The following is a 21,959-nucleotide window of genomic DNA, read 5'->3' as shown; positions in this document are numbered from 1 at the left end:
AAGAAATCAATCTGCGTTATCTTTTTTTGAGCTCAAATTCCCTAAAGCAATTGTTAGGAAAAAACATAAAAAAAATTTTTTAATTCATATTTTCAAAATTTTTTATATAAAAACGTTCAACAAAATTTAAGCGCATTGAAGTCAAATGACAAGTTTGTGCATTTTATTTATGTAAAAAAATAGACATTACATTTGAAATAATTTTTAACACAAAACTGTTCTCTGTCTTATTATTTGAATATTCAATTAGTATATAGAAAAACAAACGCTCTTTTTTATTAATTTATAGCAATACTTTTGATTTTATTTTCTAAAACAAAATAAAAATACCCTCTCAATTGCAGAATCCAGATGGACAAGAATGTTCTGAAACACAAAAAGAACCATCGCCATGGTGGCGAGTCGATCTCCTAACACCACAATCAGTTCGTGTGGTTCGAATAACAACTCGTGGTTGTTGCGGCCACCAACCATTACAGGATCTGGAAATACGTGTGGGAAATAGTAGTGCAGATCTACAGAGGAATCCCCTTTGTGCTTGGTATCCGGGTACATTGGATGAGGGTATAACAAAGACATTTACATGTGCCCGGCAACTTGTTGGCCAATATGTCGCAATTCAATTGGTGGGCGTTGAAGGTAGTTTGAGTCTTTGTGAAGTTGAAGTATTCACAAATGAAGAATTCTCTGTTGAACGTTGTGTTAGTCCGAATTTAAGTGTGGATACGGTTTTGTCAACATTTGCAAAGACTTGTTACGAATTCCATGTGACACGTGGAGAGAGTTTTGAAAAAGCTAGACAAATGTGTAAATCAACAGGTAGTTTTAATGAATTTAAATATAAATGAATTGAATAGTAAATAAATTTGTTTTGTTAAACAGGTGGAGATCTTGTGCATGAATTTCGCGGTCCAGCTAGCGATTATATTCTCACAGAATTGGAACGAAGAAAATCAGAGTTAAAGACTCAACTTGTGTGGATTGGAGCACAAAAGGAACCCGGTATTACTTCTCGAACATGGAAATGGGTGAATGGTAAGTCTTTTTTGGCTTAATCAGGTGTTGAATTAGTCATCATTAATCATAATTCGTGTGCTGTCTACAAGCAGAAACTAAGAAGTCATGAAATGGTACTCACAAACCTGCCTACAGCTACAATAGTCTTGAAATTTTCGTTTAAGTTCAATGTCATGAAGTGTTGCAGTATAAAAAAAAAACTATGAAATGAATTGACTTTTTGTTAATTTGGGTCGTTTGAAAGTATTTTTTGTTATTTTATTGTTATTTTTTGTTATTTTAATAAATCAATGTTGAACTTCTTAACAATTGGCGGCTTAATCAAAGGTCAATGGCTATTATTTCTCAGCTGTTCAGTGGTGAAGGTGATTAGATGAAAGTTATAATTTTTAGGTACACTTCATGAAGTAATGTACAGTGGCAATAGTGTTTTTGTGGTTTAAAAACAATAATTAAGATTTTTATGTTGGGCCTGCCAAGTGATAGGAAAATAAAAGGTCTCCTAAAAATGAGAATAGTAGGAAGAAGATATTTTTAAGTTTGTGATAAGGTATGCAATATTTGTTCATGATCTCAACCAATTGCAATATGAGTGCACTGCGTAATATAGAAAACACGCTTTCTTAAAGAAAATTAAACTTAAATACAAAAGAAATGCTGGCACTAAATTTAACATTAATTGCCAAGTACAAAGAAATTTGCAATCTGAAGATTTAAAAAGGTTGACAAAAGCTATTGTAATTTGTTTGTATTACCTACATGAATTAAATGTATTAGAAATTCTGGGTAAAAGTAAAAGCCAATGTCTATGACCTAAGTAGGGAGAGAAATCTTGTGTGGGAATAATTTGTTAAGTTACTAATTAAAGCAAAATTGTTTGTATGAAGATGTAACAATTGAATTATTTTCACTGTTAATTCAGAAGCTCGAAGACTCGTATCAGATATTGTTTTTCGACATTTTTTTTTTTGTAAATGACATAAAATCAAAATTATTAAAAAACAATGGCAACACTTATGAATGATACTCTTTCAAAATCCAGAAAAGCGGAGAAAACATGAGGCTAAGGTTAACCTTACTTCTAGTATATTAAATCAGAATTAAAAAAATAAAGTCTTTTTATTAGATTTTTTATTTTCTTGGCTGTTTTCACCAAAGTCAAGAGCCTTTTAACTAAAAATATCTCGCCTGGCTTGCTTCGCGAGTTTTCACGATCCGAGCTCCCTTTTCAATGTGTTTTTGAAAACTTTTTTTTTCATTAATTTTTTTTTTTAAATCGATTAGGTATTTCAAAAGTAATTGATTAAAATAACTTGATTTAAAAATTAAAATTAAGTAAACAATTCTGGATTTTGAAAATCGTATCATTCATAACTGTAAGAGTTGCCATTATTTATTAATAAATTAATAAATTGATTACAATAATAATTTCATACTTTCATTTATGAGAAAAGGTTTTTAATTCATTTTAATTCATTTTTTATTTGAAAATAATTTTTTTTTAATTCACTCAGCTTGTTTATTTTTTTAAATTACTTTCAGTAGGCTTTTTCATGAAAAAAAAGTTATTTTTTTAAGAAAATACACTGGGATTTAATAATAAGTGAGCAAAATTAATATTTATTAACGTGTTTTTTTTTTGAATAAAATGATATGAAAGTGAAAAAAAAAAACAACTGAAAAAACAAAGAAAATTGGGTTTGATGCAAAATTGCGGAGAAACGGTTGTTCGCAGGAAAAAAAGTTTTGGAACAAACATAAACTGTAATAAATTCTTGATTGGTTGTAAAAAAAAATCTTTCAAATCAGACGTAGTTTGGGAAAGATAAAGCCAGTTAAAGGAAAAGGGAGCAAAAATTATAAAAACCGTCATAACTCCAAAACGGGACGAAAACGAGAAAATAACCTCTTAAGTTTTTCGACTTAAAATGACCTCATTAATCCATGGTTTTCGTTTGAGGCGGTGACTGTGGGACACCCTGTATAGAAGGGGGTGCTGATCGATATTGAAAAATTTAGTTTTTGAAAAAAAGTAAATTTTTTTTTAGTAAAAAATTGCTTGAAAGTTGTGGTTGTTGAAATAATAATTTCTGGGGTAACTTCCAAGTAAATTTCGTCAACAGGTAGTACACAGACTTTTTTTTGCACATTTTGCTTATTATTTCTCACTTTTTTTCGAAAAAAAAAATATTTTATATGTTTTATAAAGACAAGTAAAACATAAATAAAATATTTAAAAAAAAATGAAAAAAAAAATCAAGATTACCTACAAAAGCTAAAAATTGAACTGCAGATTTCTAGGTAGGTATATCAATTTTTTCCAAAACAAATTCTTTTGTTTTAAGGGCTTAAGGTGCTGGAAATAATGCGTTTTATATTTTTTTTATTTTGAAAGAAAGGTGATTGCAAAGAATTTCTTAAGTATGTTATTGTTAGACAAGTTAAGTGTTTGAGAGTAACTCAAAGAAAGAATAACTGTAAAGAAAGAATTAATCAATGTCACTCATCATATTTGAAGTAGTTTTGAATTCTAGAAAACAAATTCGAGGTTTTAATCGAGCTAAGGCCTAAACGGTTGGATGGATTTGTTTGAAACTTTATACAGATGATTTTTGCGTTATTTCCTAGACATTTTTTTATTTTTATAATATCTCCTTTTTAACGCATATCTTCTAGGTATATAACGTTTTCGAGGTGTTGTAATTTTCTCGAAAACGGCTCAAACGATTTTGATTAAATTTGGTGTACGTAATAGTCTTATTGACTCTCTAACAAAACCGCGTTTTTAGTTTTACTAATAATTTTTTTTTTCTCAAAACTTAACAAAATCTTAAATTTCCAATAGATATTTAAGATAAAGATACTACTTTGAAGTACAAGAGCAAGTACGTGCGACCAAGTCGTGCATTTTATTTTTCTTATCTAGCGTCCACCTACACTTAAACAACCCACCTATATGATTTAGCCTATTATATTTCTATTTTATGTAGAATTTTTGATCAACATGAAGAAGAAAAATATTTCGCGCAGTGTTCAAATTTGTTAAGGCAATATTATTAATGAAATAGTAAAATTTGTGGTTATAACTTATTAGTAATATTCAGACTCCATAAGGGCAACAAAATTAATTCTCAGCACACATGGCAATCCGGGCTCCTGCCGGGTAATGGGGCATCAAACCTTTTTCCTTTAAATTGCACACTAGAAAATATTAGCGTACAACTTGATGAGAAAAGGTCTACGTAAGGTGGGCTCTTGTACTGAGACAAAATCAGTCAGCGTCTATTGTTTAATATACCACTTAAAAGTCATTTGAAAGCTCAGTGATAAAAAAATTGCCTAGTTCCTTTAGATCCGAAAATAAAATATCAGATTTTAATTTTGTATTTGTTTTTATGTTGAACTTTGTAAATTATTTATGTGAAACATTATTTGTTTAACAAGATCAATAACAAAGTTCAGTCGATTGCCTCTAAACAAAAATTTTGTAGAATTTCATATTAGGTAATGTTTCATGTATTGTTTTAATTTTTAATGATATTAACATTTCTTCACAGACGAAGTAGTCTTGAAACCTGCTTGGGGAAAGGACCAACCTAACAACTACAACGGTGAACAAAATTGTGTTGTACTCGATGGTGGCAGAAATTGGCTGTGGAATGATGTTGGATGTAATCTTGATTATTTGCATTTTATTTGTCAACATGGTACGTAACTCCTCTGCTCCCTTCCTTCAATCCATTCATTTAATCTATTTTGACCATCTTTACTTAAAAAAATTTTATTATCCTCAGCTCCCTTGTCATGTGGCTCACCAGACTCATTACAAAATACTACAGTTGTTGGTAAAAATCACACTGTTGGAGGCTCAATACAATATAACTGTCCAAAAGGTCATGCTTTAGTAGGAGAAGAAACTCGAAATTGTCTCAACGATGGAACATGGAGTGGAAAAGCTCCAACTTGTAAATGTAAGGCCTTGATATTAGAAGTTTGCTTAGGTTTTCTTGACAGTTATATCATTCCTTTTAAGATGTTGATTGTGGACCTCTTGACAGTCTGGAACATGGATCAATTCTATTATCAGAGAATCAAACGTACTTCGGTGTTCAAGCCACTTATAGTTGTCATGAAAACTATACTCTAATTGGTCATGAAAATCGAACTTGTGGAATTAGTGGCTGGACTGGTAAGAAACCAGAATGCTTAGTCGATTGGTGTCCAGAACCACCACAAATTCCTGGAGGAGTGGTCAAGGTTACCGATAAGAGAGCTGGCACCACTGCCACATATCAATGTGAAACTGGCTACGTTTTAGTTGGAGAACCGGTAAGAGGCTTTAAGTGACACTTTCAAAGCCAAGCTATGTAACTTGCACACATATTTCCAGGTTATTTCATGCGGTCTTGGTGGTGAATGGTCAAGCAAACCACCATCCTGCAGATTTGTTGACTGTGGAGCTCCAGCTCGACCGGATCGGGGTACTGCTCATTTGGTTAATTCTTCAACTACAGTCGGAACCATGGTAAAATATGAATGTGATGATGACTACTGGTTGGTTGGACCATCGGACTTGGTTTGCACCAAAGAAGGAAAGTGGTCAGGAGATGCTCCTGTCTGTGAATTGGTAACATGTGATACTCCACATGTACCACCTGGATCCTACGTTGTTGGCTATGATTACAATGTGCGTTCAACAATTCAATATCATTGTGATCCTGGACATGTTTTGAGAGGAAACTCTGTTTTGGAATGTATGGAAAATGGAGAATGGAACTCCGAAGCACCCGATTGTGAATGTAGGATTTTTTTAGACAGTGAATGCCTTATTAAAATCTAACAATTTTTATATAATTTTAGATATCGATTGTGGAGCAATAACACCACTTCCATATGGTAGCCACAAATATGTCAAGAACACAACTTACGTTGGATCAGAAGTTGTATTTAGCTGCTCGCCCTCGCATAAACTTACAGGAGTACCAAAACGAACGTGTTTGGAAAGCGGTGTATGGAGTGATTCAACACCTAAATGTGAAGGTAAGACAACGTGTTAGAGGAAAGGTTTTTGAATTAGGGGACATAGCGACATAGCGACATGGCAACACAGCGACATGGCGACATAGTGACATGGCGATATAGAGACATGGCGACAGCGTCGAGGTGGCGTTTAGACAATATTTCAGTCTTGACAATATTTTGTAAAATTTTCTAATAATTTTTACAGTTCTATTGATTTTTTAAACAAAATACTTAAAAACTTCTTACAATTTATCGATATTTTTGATGGAAAAAGTCATTTAAGCACTAATACGACTAAAAACGTTTTTTTTTTTTGTTGTTTTCTAAATGGGAGCGTATCGGAATCCCGCTTTTTAAAATCCCGTTTTTCGAAAATCCCGAAAAAAAAGTTTCAAAATCCCATTTATTAAAATACCTACCGCTTTTTTAAATCCCGTTTTCTGAAATCCCGCAATTTAAAATCCTGTCAAATACAGAAATTCCCCATTTTTTTTTTTACAAAATACATTCTTAGTTTACAAATAAAAAAATCATGAGAAATAGACAAAAAATTAGTAAAACTGATTTTTTTGCGTTGTAAAGCCCACACAATATGTACCTTCAACACATTATGAAAACGGTATTTCTTTTATAAAAACATAAAATGATTAAAGCCTTAAATTGAGTTCACAAGTAAAAGAAATTTCATATCAAAATTGTTGAAATACATCCAAATATAAGTTGAAATATATTTAAATGAAATTGCTTTTGATTATGTAGAGTGTACTTAATTTAAGGTGTTTTGATGATTTTATGTTATTATTAATCTATGCGATTATCACGATTTGATTGTTCTTCTGAAACTTTAAAGTAAATATTAGTTTGTTAATTGATTACACAGTATCACATTCCTTACTTTTTCTTTTTTTTTTATAAATATCAAGGGGCACGGTAGTGCCCAGCCAAGTTCTCTAGCAACTTTGGCACTACACCCTTATTTACAGGAAACAGCTCAGGCCATTTTCGACCCCCCTCTAACTTCCACACCAAAGACGCCAAAATATTCAAACTCACTACATTTGTTGAGCTGGCCGAACCCAAACTCCTTACAAGATTTCAGCTTCCTACAATGAGTAGTTTCTGAGATATAGGACTTCAAAAATGGCGAAAACCGTAACTGACTCACTGACAGATCATCAAAATTATGGAGAACTTCCCGCTATCGTAGAAAATTGAAATTTTACATGGTGATAGGACTTGTGGTGTATACAAAGGAAAAAATCGAAAATTTGAGATTTTCAATTCAGGGGCGTGGTAACCGCCCATTTTCGCTGAATTTTCATCAATTATTATAGAGCATTTCTGATTATCGTAGAATCTTGAAATTTATAGAATGGTTGAGCTGGTAGTTAAAATCTGAGAACTTCAGCCAGGGGGCGTGGCAACCTCCCATTTCCGCTGAATTTTCATCAAATATTATAGAGCACTTCTGATTATCGTAGAATCTTGAAATTTGGTAGAATGGTTGAGCTGGTGGTTTATATAAAGAAAACAATTTTATATTTGAGAACTTTAGCCAGGGGGCGTGGTAGCCGCCCATTTTCACAAAATTTTAACAAATTTCTTAGAGCACTTCTGATTATCGTAGAATCTTGAAACTTGGTAGAATAGTAAAGCTAGTAAGTTAAACCAAATAAAAAATTTTAAATTTGAGAATTTTGGATAGGGGGCGTGGCAACACCCCATTTTTGCTGAATTGTCATCAAATATTATAGAGCATTTTTAACTGTCGTAGAACCTTAAAATTTGGTAGAATGGCAGACCTGGTAGTTTAAACAAAAAAAAATTTTAAATTTGAGAATTTTAGAATTTTAGACAAGAGGCGTGGTAACCGCCCATTTTCTCTGAGTGTTCATCAATTATATAGATTTTAAGTTCTATACCAATACCTTGCAAAAAGTAGTGAAATCACAAAAAAAACATTACGGTTAAAAAAAGAGCCAAGTTCTCCTATGTTGAAGTTATGCTGGCACAAAAAGTACTGAAATGTAAAAGTGTACCAAGTTCTAAAGCTTGGCTTTAAATTTGTATACATAAAATGTTGATTGTGCTCTTGACAATTTTTCTTAAAATTACCGATTTTTAAAGCTAATTGAAAGATTGTTAAGCAAACAATAAACATTTTATGTATACAAATTTAAAGGCAAGCTTTAGAACTTGGTACACTTTTACATTTCAGTACTTTTTGTGCCAGCATAACTTCAACATTGGAGAACTTGGCTTTTTTTTAACAGTAATGTTTTTGTTGTGATTATATTTTTTGTTAAAGGTTTTAATTAAATGCGTTTAGAACAGTCTCTCATTTTTTAATTTGTTTTAGTATCCCGATTTTGCAAGCAAAACTAGTTGTTTTATTAAAAAAAAAAATCGCGCGATTTTTTAAAATAAAACAACTAGTTTTGCTTGCAAAATCAGGATAATAAAAAACGGGATTATAAAAATCGGGATTTTAAAAAACGGGAATATAAAAAGCGGGATATCGAACCCAACCCTTTCTTTATTTCAATGGTTTTCTCTTTTATTCACAGAAATTCGTTGTTCCGAACCAGTATTGGCTCCACACAGTCTTCTCTCTGTCACCGGAAATGATCGCATGTATGGACGAACTCTTATCCGTACAGCCGATTCAACTGCTAATAGTGCCCAAACTTACAGGTAATTTTAATCATTTATCAAATTATCGAATTCGGAAATTATGAAATTATCGAACATTTTGTACAGAATTGGAGCACTTGCAAAATATCGATGTGAAAGAGGTTACAAAATTGTTGGCGAAGCTTTGGTAACTTGCGAAGATACTGGTCAGTGGAGTGGACATGTTCCAGAATGTGTTTGTAAGTTTGAATAAAAAAAAACAAAAAAAATCAATTACTTTTAATTCTTTTATTTTGTTCAAAATTTCAGATGTTGAATGTGGCCAACCACTAAATATCACTCATGGAAAGGTTACTTTAGCAACCAATGTGACTTACTATGGAGCTGCAGTTCTTTACGAATGTGATCACAATTTCAAATTAGAAGGAGTTTCAAGACGTTTGTGTACTGAAGATGGCACTTGGAGTCACGAGACCCCAAGTTGTAATGAAATCACTTGCGATGAACCAGATATTAGTGAAAATTTGATCGTTGATCCTGGAACACGTGCAGTTGGTTCCTCGGCCTACTTTAAGTGTCCAAAAGGTCGCTACTTAGTTGGCAATGATACGCGTGTTTGTCTGAAAAATGGCAAATGGACTGGAAAGTCACCAATATGTAAATGTAAGATAAATCTTTATCAATCTGATAGTTTAAAAACTTATTTCCTAAAAACGATCTTCAAAATTTCAGCGGTCGATTGTGGTCGACCATTACCAATCGAAAATGGACGAGTGATAGTTGTTAACGAATCAACAATTTATGGCGGATCAGCTGAATATCATTGCATTCCGAGTTTCAATCGTATTGGACAATATCTTCGAAAGTGTATGGAAGATGGTAAATGGAGTGGAGATGAACCTCGCTGTGAAATAGCAACAACTGATACTCAAGAAAGTTCTGGTATTGGTACTGGAATTGCAATTGGAGCGACAGTCATAATTGCACTACTCGTTATCATTCTTTTGATATTTTTACATCGAAATAAGGCTAGACCTGTGAAGAATACTGAAAATATTCAAGCTGCTGAATCCAAAGAAGATCGCAATGCTGCTGTGATGTCATATTCAACATTGGAGGCGAATAATCGAATACCATTGGATACATCGCCACCAGCTACGTTTAATACGTTCCATGGTGGGAGAGCCAATGGAAATGGTACAAATCGATCAACAGGTAATTTTTATCAGAATATAGTTAAAATCTTGTAAGCTATCGATATTTTGTAGGAATCGATGATTTTATTTTTATCGATAAATTCATGAAAACTCATAATGATTAAATTATTGGAAAAAAGAGTTGAAAAAGGGTTTCAATATATCGATAAAAATGATATCGATATTATTAACAAACATTATCGATATTTTTAGAAATTATCAGTATTAGTAAAGCGAAACTAAATTGTATCCATAATTTTTGATATCGAGGTTAAAAAAATCGATGATGAAAAATATCGATATTTGTATAGGTATAAAATATCGATATATTGATATTTCATACATAAAAACAAGTTCTAGTATTAGTAAAATGAAATTAAATAATATCCCTAATTTTCTATCGATGAAAAAATATCGATTTTCTTATATAAAATATCGATATATTGGTACTTCAAATTTTGATTTTGTTTTATTTTTTTTAATTATTGTTTTCAGAGAACATTTACGATCAAATCCCCAGTGAGCAGTTTTACGATGCCCCCTATGAAATGCGAACAAATGAAGAAGTATACGAACCTGAACCTACAGCGGGCAATGTTATAACAATAAATGGTATTTCAGTTCGATGAGATAAATTACATGAAATACAATATTAGCTTAAATATTTAAGAAAAAAAAAAAAAAAAAAAAAGAAACAAATATTACAGACCAAGTCTGTAAGAGAGTGTGTGTTATTGTTATTTGACTGAGCCAAATTTGTTTTTAAGGATATTGTGACCATAAAGTTATCTAAAATGAAATCGAAGAAAAAAAGTAGTGATGGGTCTGGGACGCCCATCTAAACAAAATCATAAAGACAACAAAAAAATTGTTAAAAATGATTTTGACGACTAAAAAAATTTTAACTAAATAATAATTTTATTTTTATGTAATTATGTAAATAAATATAATGAAGTGTGATGATTTAATTAATTTTATTATTATAAATAATAGCTTATACAACATACATTTTAATTTAATTATTTTTTTATTTGTTTTTGTTTAAAATTTAAAAAATCGTATGTTTTTATGTGTTGAATTTAATAAGATTATGTAATTTATATTTTTTAAAATAAGAAACAAAAGAAAAAGTCAAATTGAAAAAAATTGTTTGTATGTAATTATGGGTTTTTACAAAACAGATAATTTTGAAAATAAAATATATAAAGAAATTAATATAATTGAATAAAATGGTTTTTAATAAAAAAAAAAATTGAAGAAATATTTGGTTGCTGAAAAATGCAAATTAGGACCAAAACATTCTTGGAGGTCTGGTTGCTGAGTTATTTTCATCCAAACATTTTTTCCTACATTCGGAGGCAGATATCTGCAGGGCAAACTAAAAAAAAAGTTTTCTGAGCTCGAATCCAAGGTCAGAAAAATTCTATCACATCACGTTTTTGAGATATGTATGACCATGCCACAACAACACAAAAGTAGTGTTTTTGGAAATTCAAAATTCAATGTCTTATAAACTTGGTACGTTAGAGCCATTCTAAGGCTAAATTCAAATTAGGAAGGTTAAATTCAATTAGAAAAATATAACTTAATTTCTAGGGAAAAAAAATTCTCGGCAATATAACTGTCATTTATGGAAAAATCGATCCTTAAAATCGTTTTTTTATTTTTCTTTTTTTTTTTTCAATATTTTCTGAAAAGTGTGATTTTTCTATATAGTCTTAAATAAAAGGTTTTAATCTAAATAACTACATTCCAAACTTTTCAAAAAAAAAACTATTTTTCCAAAATAAATAATTCGTCAAAAACAAAAAAGTTCATATTTTTCTAAAAAATCATTCAAAATAGATAAAAAACATAACAATGTAATTTATGATCAGGTTTTGTTAAAATCCAACAACTTTTGTAAAAGATAAAAAATATAAAAACTCAAAAAATGGTATTTTTGCATTCTTCTTAATCTTTATAAGGTTAGGTATATAAAATAAAATGCACGACTGGGTCGCACGAACTTGCTCTTAGAGTTAAAGTTGCTTAAATTTTTAAGACTTTTTATATAGAAATTTGGAAAAAAAATAAAACTCGTTTTTTAAAAAAATAAAATAAAATCTGAAATCAGATTGCCCTTCAAAACAAGTATGCAGTTTTGATTGATATATTAAGATGCATTTTTAGACAAAAAATTTTCAAAATCATTGGAGCCGTTTTTTAAAAAAACTAATTTTTTATAAATAATTTTTTTGAAAAAAAGTTTTAAAATAAAATTGGTATGCCATTTTGTATAAATCACTAATCAACATCTAAAACCAAAATTTCAAAAAATTCAATGTCCGGTTTCAAAATTTTTTTAAAAATCCAAAAATTATTTTTTTCGATATTGTATTTTTGGCTTATACTTGAATCATATAAATGCTTCTTTACAAAAAGTTTCGTTGAAATCGAATAAGCACTTTCGGAGATAATCGGATTTGAAAAAACGGTTGTATGGCAGGTACCGGTAATAATGATTTTCAAAAAAAAAATTTATATTAAAAGATAGACCTTGTCTTTAAACTTATATTTGAATTTTTTAAACAAAATTGTTGTAGCCGTTTTTGAGAAATTTTAATTTTACTAAAATCGGTATATGACAAGTACCTACCGTTATTTTTGGTCCAAAAAAATCAATTCCAAAAATCCCTCTGGAGAGTCGCCAAATAACGCCACATACCAAGTTTGACATCAATCGGTCCATCCGTTTAGGCTGTAGCTTCGTTTACAGACAGACAGACAGACGGACTTCCGGGACCCACTTTTTTGGCATTCTCTACCATCGTAATGTCATGGAAAAATGCTATCTCAACTTTTTTTTTTGTACGAATGCATAACTTGATATATAGTACCTATATCGCAAGTCAAAATTGGTTTGAGTAAAACTTGTAGATTTTTTATTATCTACAACTTTTCTATTTATCAATAGGAGGTCTACTTTTGGCAGAAATTGTAAAAAACCACGATATTTGACACAAAACCCACTGTTTCGCCTTCCCACCCCATTTCCCCCAATTTGTTTGTGGGCAATTTATTTTTCCTCCCCACCACCCTTATTCTGTTAATAATTTGTTCAACTTTTGATCTCTGAATAAAAAGAAAGCTCTTTTCATATAACTGAAAACCAAAAGTTTTTTTGAGATCTGATTTCTGAGCTGTTTGCATCCAAACTTGAATTGTGGCGTCAATCGCATCAACATAATTAATTTTTCATAATATGTTTTTTTCGTCTTTCTCGTTCAACTCCAATACTCAGAGTACCTACAAAACGGAAACAATCTTCAGAGCACATACATACCTACTTTGCAGCACATACTTCTTAGATACTTGTTGCTGCATATATCCAAGGAATAATATAGGTACTCATATTTAATTAAAATTCAAAAAATGGTTTACATTAAGATTTATTAACTTAATTAAAAAATTAAATTAAATTAATTTTTACAACACTAACATACATAAAATAGATACAAAGGTGTTACTCTTTGTTATTTTAAGTAGATGACTTTAAGGAGATTAACTCGGTAAAATGAAAGCTGATGACAAACTACTTTGAGCACAAAAATATCCTAGGGTTTAAGTCTTCTCATAGTTTTCCTAGGAAAATGTTGACATCTATGGTGTAGTGGAGATATCCTTGTGCTTGAAATTTGTAATAGTAATATATTTCCTTCCGCCATCGTATCCAACATTTTAGCTAGTTTATGAATTTTTAAATTCAAAAATGCGTCATTCTGTTTACTTGATATATTCCCTTTAAATTCAGCTGCACTATTCAATGCACTGCAACAAAATTTATATTTTTTGTTGTTATTTTCTTCAACATCGTCATTTTCACACACAAATTCAATAACAGCCACAACTAATATTATTAAACTCAATAAGTGCATTAAGTGAATTTCTGTAACGACAGGTTTGGTGTCCATAAGTTAATTTTGTAATGGTCTTCCTTTTCAAAGTAAAAGTTCAACTAACTGTATTGATTATAAGTTTGCCAAAGTAACATCCTTTTATATGAAAACGAAAACACTATCCTTTTTGAAATTGTATTTTTGTTGTAAAAACAAAACAGTTTTGTAATTAAAAATGATTCATAGTCTTGTTTTTCATTATTTTGTTTTTGTTTTGTTGTGATATGTCACAAAAACAACCAAATCATTATTAGATCTTAGATGATAACTTTATGGCTTTGTTTACATCGTTTCGCTCGCAGATACACTGTATAGGTGATTTCAAATCGATTTTTAGTTTATATTCATAGAATCGATTATACAGGGTGTCCCAAAAGTAATGGATCAAACGAAATATGCTGATAGGCCAACTTTAGGGCTCTCAGAATTTAGTAACTTGTTCATCCCAAATCCTTACGGTTTTCAATTTAATGCAGTTTTTGTGAATTATCGAAAAATCTCGACTTTGCAACAGTATTTTGCTTCCTCCGGTCATAATTGATTTTTGTTTTTTACAATTCTTTCACTAAAACATTGCCTAATAATAATAAATAATTATTTAATCAAAATATTTTTTATTTCATACGCCATTTTGCTGCAAATTAATTAACAGTTCCATGTTTTATAAAAACTCAATTACTTAATTTTTTTTCAGAGCAACACACTGCAAAAAATTTGTATGGTGTGACACAGGTTAATTATTTTAAAAACTTGCCGTGTTATTGCACTTTTCAAAAATGTATAAAAGTTTCCAAACTTGATGTTAGAACAAAAGATATTACAATTTTAATGCAACAAAACAGGCCTTTTCAGAGAAAAATAACAAAGAAAAATAAACACATTTCCTCGACTGTTGTTTGTTTTTTCTTTTTGAATAAAAGCCTCGATTTTTGTTTGTTATTTTGCTCTGAAAACCCCTGTTTTTTGCATTAAAATTGTAATATCTTTCGTTCTAATTTGAACTTTGGAAATTTTTATACATTTTTGAAAAGTGCAATAACACGGCAAGTTTTTAAAATAATAAACCAGGATCACACCATACAATTTTTTTTCGGGATGTTCCTCTCAAATAAAAGTAAGAAATTGAGTTTTTATAAAACATGGAACTGTTACATAATTTGCAGCAAAATGGCGTATGAAATAAAAAATATTTTAATTAAATAATTATTTCTTATTATTAGGCAATGTTTAAGTGAAAGAGTTGTAAAAAACAAAAATCAATTATGACCGTAGGAAGCAAAATACTGTTGCAAAGTCGAAATTTTTCGATGATTCACAAAAACTGCATTAAATTGAAAACCGTAAGGATTTTTGATGAACAAGTTACCAAATTCTGAGAGCCCTAAAGTTGGCCTATCTGCATATTTCGTTTGATCCATTACTTTTGGGACACCCTGTATAGGTTAGGTTCGTATTCGTATATTGTTGTTATCTGGTTAACAAATGACATTTCATGCGAAAATCAAAATCAATATGTTTGTAGGTTTACAACACTGGTGAAACGCCTACTCCTGCATACAAAGCGATTTGCATATAGTGGGCGACAAAAAGTGTGTACAAATAATAAAGGAAAGGTTTAACCTTTATTTCATTAATTTTCCTTAAAGTCCAATCACGTCGCACTATAAAAAATATATTTTCGAAACAAATAGTCCACGAAAGATGGCAAATCCAGTGTAGTTAAAACGGAGACTGTCGAATTACTTAGCTTACAAGGTTAGAGGTTAAAATTAGTGTCAAATCGGTTTGAGGAAAAAATTATTTTTCTTTACTCTCAATATTTTTACATGACAACCTATAGTAAATTTATATCAACCTATGTTTCTGAAAGCTTGTTATTTTAGCTTTCAATATTCACCTCAATTATGTTTGTACGATATCTAGAAAAAAAGTTGCATTTTTTTTTTTAATGCAATCAATTTTCATAGAACCAAAAATTCCATCTCGATTTGGCCCTTTCTTTTATTTGACAACTTGTAATATATTTTATTTCATTGGAAAGTTTATCATTTTATCTTTTAAAATATGCCTCAACCATATCTATACGACACCTATACAAAGTTACACTTTTTTAAAGACAACCATGTCAAAATTAAAACTGAGAGAACTTCCCTAACTGGTGGCTGAACTTCGTTTTAATAATAGAGAAATAAGGCCCAGTTGGATTTTTTCTCAAAATAAGTTGGCTTTGTTTCACTTTGTGAAAGTGAAATAAAGCCAACCGTTGAAAATTATCTTAATTTCTCGTTTAAAAAAAAATAAGACCAATTTTTGAAAGTTGGTCTTATTTTACTTGGCCTTATTTCATGGCAATCTTTTTTTATTATACAAAAATTCGTAATAAAGTTAAATTAAATTTTTATCTGTCCTAGATCAAAAGAAAGAACGTGCTGAAATATAGAACTTTATTTTACCTTATCTCAATATTGTGACTACAAAATTGATTCAAATTTTGCACAAATATTGCCGTGTTTATTATCTATCTACAGTATAAATTTCATTAATTTATGTGTTGAACAAAAAAAATATAAAAATAAAAAACGGTTAAAAACAACTGTCAAAAAAGTTGGGACAAAAAAAAATCCGTATGAGACCCCTAACTTTTTTTTTACTATCCTATGAATGACGTTTTTCAAATTGTCAAAAAAAATGTTTCCTACCTATAATCACTACTTTGTCAAAGGTCTACCTCATGTTTTAGTTTTAAAAAACCATCTATAACTTGGTTTTTAAAAATACTATTTGTCAGCCTAACCATAAATTTATCTATCGATTAAAACAAAACTCAACTTTCTGCAACGTCGCGTTTAGAAAATAGCCACTTTTTTGCAATTTTGTTTTACCCCTATTTACCCTATTAAATGATGAAATTTTTAAAAATCCTTCATGTGTATTCAACATTAGGTTATTATCTTTCAAATATGCTTATATAAAATATTTGTATCTCTAATAGTTTAATTTTAATTTTTAATTGAAATTTTTGCCGTACTGCTAAACATTTTAGTGGATCGGGAGAAAATGGCGTCACTTTTTCGTGGATGCTGCCTAGGGATGGCGGTTGTTAGTACAAAAACCGGTTTTCGGTTTTTCCGGTTTTTGTCCTTTCGGTTAAACCGGCCATTTTTAAACCGACCTAATAAACCGGGTTTTGGAAAAAACCGGTTTTCGGTTTTTTTGCTTTATTTGATGTTAAGAGTTCTTAACTCACTCTTAATAGGAGTTTGAGGAATTTTTGAAGCTGAATATGAATGAAAATTTATAATTATATGTGCCTGGCTACACAGTAATTATTCAATCGATTGAAAAATCACATGCGGTGGCTACACACTGTTGTGCGCAATCACGTTCCACTTTTACATTTTCTAGGACCAAATGTCAAAAAAAGAAACCAAATTATACTTTTCTAATGGTCATTGATCTTTTTAATTTGAATCAAGCACTAGAATAGCTCTAACGTGCAAAGTTTTTGAGATATTGAATTTTGAACGTCCCAAACACTATTTTTCTGATTTTTGGCATGGTAATATGTCAAAAACGTGATTTGATAGAATTTTTCTGACTTTGGATTCGAGCTCAGTGCACAAAAAACCATTCGTGGTTATTTGAATTTGATTTTAGTTTTTTTTTATGAATCTTTAACTTATAGACCAGTGCCGATGCCTTCAAAAACATTAAAAAGTACAAAAAAATCATAGTAGGATGAAAGGAGGGGAATATGATAAGAATGAAAGGAAAAATAAATTACGGGCGAGCCGAGTTCGGGAAGTGGGTGGGTTGAGTTTTTAATGGTAAAAAATGGTATATCTCGATTTCCGGCAAAACTACAAATCCTATAGAAAAAAGTTGTATGGCAAAGATTAATCAATGTTACATGACATCTTACGTTTTTTGAGTAATTAAAGTGTAAATTTGAATTAATAGGCCAAAATTGTAAACAATGATACAATTTTTTTTCGAATTCAAGCTTTTTTCATTTTTTTAATTTTACTAGAACATGTTCTATAGTATACTAATGTAAAAATTTTTTTACACCATCAGAAAATAGACATTTTAACGAACGAAATGCTCACCGACTTTTTGAAAAAAGCTGATATTTTGACACATGAATTTTCGATTGAAAATTAGGGTGTTTTTTTTTGGTATTAAGTCAAAATAAGGTGAACAAATTAATATTTTAAATCAAATAAATTACAGTGTATTTGGGACATAATAAGGTAAGTTTTCACCAAATTTCGTAGAAAAAATTTTTGTTTTTGAAAAAGATAAAAATAAAAAACCAAAAACTTGGTTTTTTGAATTTTTCACATAAATTTTGAGGTTATGTGAAAAAATTGTTGAAACAAAAGTTGTTGATCTTTTTGTTACCTAGAACTTTGCCATACAACTTTTTTCTATAGGATTTGTAGTTTTGCCGGAAATCGAGATATACCATTTTTTATCATTAAAAACTCAACCCACCCACTTCCTGAACTCGGCTCGCCCGTAATTTATTTTTCCTATAATTTTCATCATATTCACCTCCTTTTCCAATGGGTTTCATTCTACTATGATTTTTTTTGGTTTCCAAAACTATCGACCCTGGTCTATTAACCTCTAGTAGGTACGTACTATATTACAAGTAAAAAATTCTAATTCGGAGCTGTGTAGCCAATAACTTCAAAATATTGCCTGTGTTTTCATATTTTCTCATGAAAATTGTATTTATTTACATAGCATCAAAACAAAAATATATAAAATTAAAAACAAATAAATTTTAATCACAAACTTTATTTTTTATTTTATACAATCAACAATAAATACCCCAAATGCAAAGGTTCATTAAATAAGTTCTTATTCTAATTACAAGTTATAAAACAAATAACAATATTTTTTTTTTCTATTTAATTAAAGTTAAACTCCTGCTCTCCATAATCCCACATTTCCTCATCTTCATAATCCTCTTCAAATGCATCCAAATTGATTTTATCTTCCTCTTCTTGTTCATGCTCTGGACACTCTTCACATTTACTCTCATTTATTCCATAATTTATGCACTCAGCTCCGACACATTCGCAACATCCATCGTGGAACCATCGATAGCTATTGGCACCCATGCTCTCACAATATTGCATGCATTTTTTATTTGAAGTGCATGTGTTCAAAAATATAACTGTACAATTGACAACTGGAACTTTCAAAGATGATGCTGATGCTGTTGTCTTCTTCGTTTCTGCTGCTTCTCGATCGATATCGTCTGTCAGTCGACTTGTTTCATCAAAATGCCGCTTTAAGCCAGCCTTCATGGGAAATCGATAAATTGTCCACTTATCATCGTCGATTTCGGTCAGAGTGTCAAACAATGCAGCTATTCCATCAAAATCACCAATTTGTGATTTCGGTGACAGGGCTGCCTCGGTGGCGTTTTGAGTTGGACACATTTCCAAACAACTGCAACATTCGGTGTATAAATCTCCCAAACAATTTAGACAATCCTTGCAGCAGAAACAATCAGTTAATTTGCATTGACAGCTTTGGGTTAGGAGACACTTTGACACCACAGAACCACATACGAATTCGTTGCAGGAGGTAACGAAACGTAGAGATAAGAAAACTGTGATAACAAATACCGAAATGAAGTGTAACGAATTCATAATGGATTCTTTTGGTTTTTTTTTTAAGATAAATTTAAAAACAAAACTGTTTGTGATGTTGACAGGACAATAGCCAGGTCTTAACTAAATTGATGTTCACTTTGGTTTTTCCCTAAATATTTTTTATCCTTCATTCAGGTAAGAAATGGAAAAACCCTAACGTACTTAGTTTCTTAAATTCAGGTAGTTTTGAAAAAAAAAAGATGTCCTTTAAAACAAAATAACTCTCTAACGAGATCCTTGAAAATAAAAACAGGTGCAATAAAATATGTGTAAAGTAGATTAAATGAACACAAACTATTTAGGATAATGTTTTTCTTTTTATGACCTTGTTTTGGAATCCTCTTTTGAACAAAAGAAAGTTTTGTACCTCAATGATTAGCAGTCATAAAGTTTACGCTTTGTATGTGTGTGTGTATGAGAAGTGAATATATAGTTTTGTAAATAGTTTTGAGTTGAATAATAATTTTTAGCTACCTGCATAGTTAAAAATTAAAATTCATATTTTATCCTTGATAACAGTATGTTCTAGAACTTGTTGCTTTTTGTTAGTTAAAATTGTATTTTCAGGAAATAAATGAAAAAAGTTTGAATTAAATTAAAATGTAGTTGAAACAATTCGAATTTGTATGTGTATTTTATGGGCAAACGAGAATATAAAATTGCTCTAGGATGTTAGTGAGGGATTATTTAAAAAAATTAATTTTAATATAAAAGTTATGGGTACCTATATTTTGTTTAATTTCATACAGATTAATAAGCTTTAATATCTGCTTCTGTGACTCAGATATTTCTGAATGTTTGCTAGCGTTATAACCGAGCTATGCATCGTAGAAGGATCGATCAACTCTAGCTACTACATCAGCAATGGTCAAATTTGCAGCAACTTCTTGCCAATGGAAGATTATTCAGACTTTTTTATCATTCCTTTACTTAATGCAGAATAAATAGTAACGGAGTTATGAATACCAGAGTTATGCGCGATAAAGTTATGCGCGTCAAAGTTATGAAAAAACCTAAGTTATGAAAGACCGAAGTTATGAAAATTGTATGGGACGGGGGTTTCTAGTCTATCCCCCCTCCCCCCGTTTAGCCGGGAGGGTTAATTTTCTAAAAAATTGACTTAATTGGGAAAAAAAGTTATAAAAAATCAACGGTTGCACCAACAATAATGCACTGTATTTGTTTGTAAGGCCAAAGACTAGTTCTTGTATCTTGTTTTTAAGTAAAGCTAGTTCATGGACCAGTTTTTGAAAAATTAATTTTCAAAAAAAAATATATGGCTTTTTTAAAAAAACTAGTTTTCGTTTTTTTTTTAATTCGTACCAAAAACAAAAAAAAAAAGAATAAAAATCACAAAAAAAAAAATTATGTGTACGCCAGCTATCTACACTTAAAGAAATAAAAACGGAAAAATTGCTTTTATGTTAAAATTCATGACAGACTATTTTTAATTTTATTTTATAAGAATTTTAATAAAACTAACAAAATAATAAAAACATTTATTTTAAAAATAAAAAAAAAAACATTAAAAATTTCAAACATTAAAAAAATTGTTAGGTATGCTTAAAAAAGTCATTAATAATCTTAACATAAAAATAAAGTTTCAATAAATGCATAAATCCATCTGATTTGCAAAAAAAAAAATATTGAAAATTTTTCCGCATTTTTAGTTAAAGCTTAGTACCCCGATCGGGGAAAAAAAAATTTTATCTTTACAATTTTAATCTGTAGGTACAAAACATATTTTTGTCCCGCAAAAAATTTTGAAGTTATAGAAATCAAGTAAATACTATTAATTTACAACTTTTTTTCTTCTTTCAAATCAAATTGAATTTTTTTCTTTGATTCTAAGTATTTTATTAAAGAAACCCCCATCATTTTGTTTGAATTTTTTTCAATTTTTGTTTTCTTGTCACAATTTTGTGACAAGAATAATTTTTTGCAGAATAATGCTTCGAACATTATTTGTCCTCGCAAAATTAAGTGGAGACTTTGTCTTTACAGCGGCTTCAAATATTTAAATTTTGCGCGTGAACTGCGTACTGCTTGGAAAATATTCAAGAAAAAATTTGTCCCGAGAAAAAATTTGTATGAGCAATAAAATTTTTCTCGATCTGCGTACTAGGCTAAGGATTACACAGAGAAAAATAGACCACATAAAATAGAACAAAAATAATAAGATTTCTCTATGGTTTTCATCCAAGATGGAAACCTTATTAAAACAATCGGGTTTTCCTTATTGTTTTAAAATCTGCACTTGTAATGTTTTGAAAAAAAAAAAAAAAACGAACACCAGGCCGGGAATCGAACTGGAGACTTCAACCTGCTATGAAAATACTGATCGCGATTTTTGTTCTAGTATAGGTCTTTTCAAATCAAAAGTCCTGACTCTGAGTTTATTTTCTCCCTTCCAATAAAATTGAGAACAAATAAACAAAAAACTCAATTTTATTGGCTCATTGCGACAAATCAACTCAAAA

General features: G+C 30.2%; 2 protein-coding genes across 2 annotated transcripts in view; one reads left to right on the top strand and one right to left on the bottom strand.

Moving 5' to 3' along the window:
* The window catches only part of LOC129909216 (sushi, von Willebrand factor type A, EGF and pentraxin domain-containing protein 1), a 71,090-nt gene extending 60,226 nt beyond the window's left edge, over positions 1-10,864 (top strand). Inside the window, exons 3-14 of the mRNA XM_055986250.1 lie at positions 345-819; positions 883-1,035; positions 4,575-4,724; positions 4,812-4,988; positions 5,051-5,346; positions 5,408-5,816; positions 5,878-6,057; positions 8,607-8,733; positions 8,800-8,912; positions 8,983-9,336; positions 9,406-9,888; positions 10,365-10,864. Coding sequence (XP_055842225.1) covers positions 345-819; positions 883-1,035; positions 4,575-4,724; positions 4,812-4,988; positions 5,051-5,346; positions 5,408-5,816; positions 5,878-6,057; positions 8,607-8,733; positions 8,800-8,912; positions 8,983-9,336; positions 9,406-9,888; positions 10,365-10,498 — 3,051 coding nt within the window. The 3' untranslated portion in view covers positions 10,499-10,864. The remainder of the gene's footprint in view (positions 1-344; positions 820-882; positions 1,036-4,574; positions 4,725-4,811; positions 4,989-5,050; positions 5,347-5,407; positions 5,817-5,877; positions 6,058-8,606; positions 8,734-8,799; positions 8,913-8,982; positions 9,337-9,405; positions 9,889-10,364) is intronic.
* A 7,744-nt stretch (positions 10,865-18,608) lies between these two features.
* LOC129911651 (protein twisted gastrulation) lies at positions 18,609-19,578 on the bottom strand. Its single transcript, XM_055989514.1, has one exon. It carries the CDS (start codon positions 19,474-19,476, stop codon positions 18,727-18,729), a length of 750 nt encoding a protein of 249 aa, XP_055845489.1. The 5' UTR covers positions 19,477-19,578; the 3' UTR covers positions 18,609-18,726.
* Between the last annotated feature and the right edge of the window lie 2,381 nt (positions 19,579-21,959).

This window comes from Episyrphus balteatus, chromosome 2 (genome assembly GCF_945859705.1).
Source record: "Episyrphus balteatus chromosome 2, idEpiBalt1.1, whole genome shotgun sequence".
NCBI classification, from domain to species: Eukaryota; Metazoa; Arthropoda; class Insecta; order Diptera; family Syrphidae; genus Episyrphus; species Episyrphus balteatus.
This window is presented reverse-complemented; position numbering and strand designations above follow the sequence as displayed.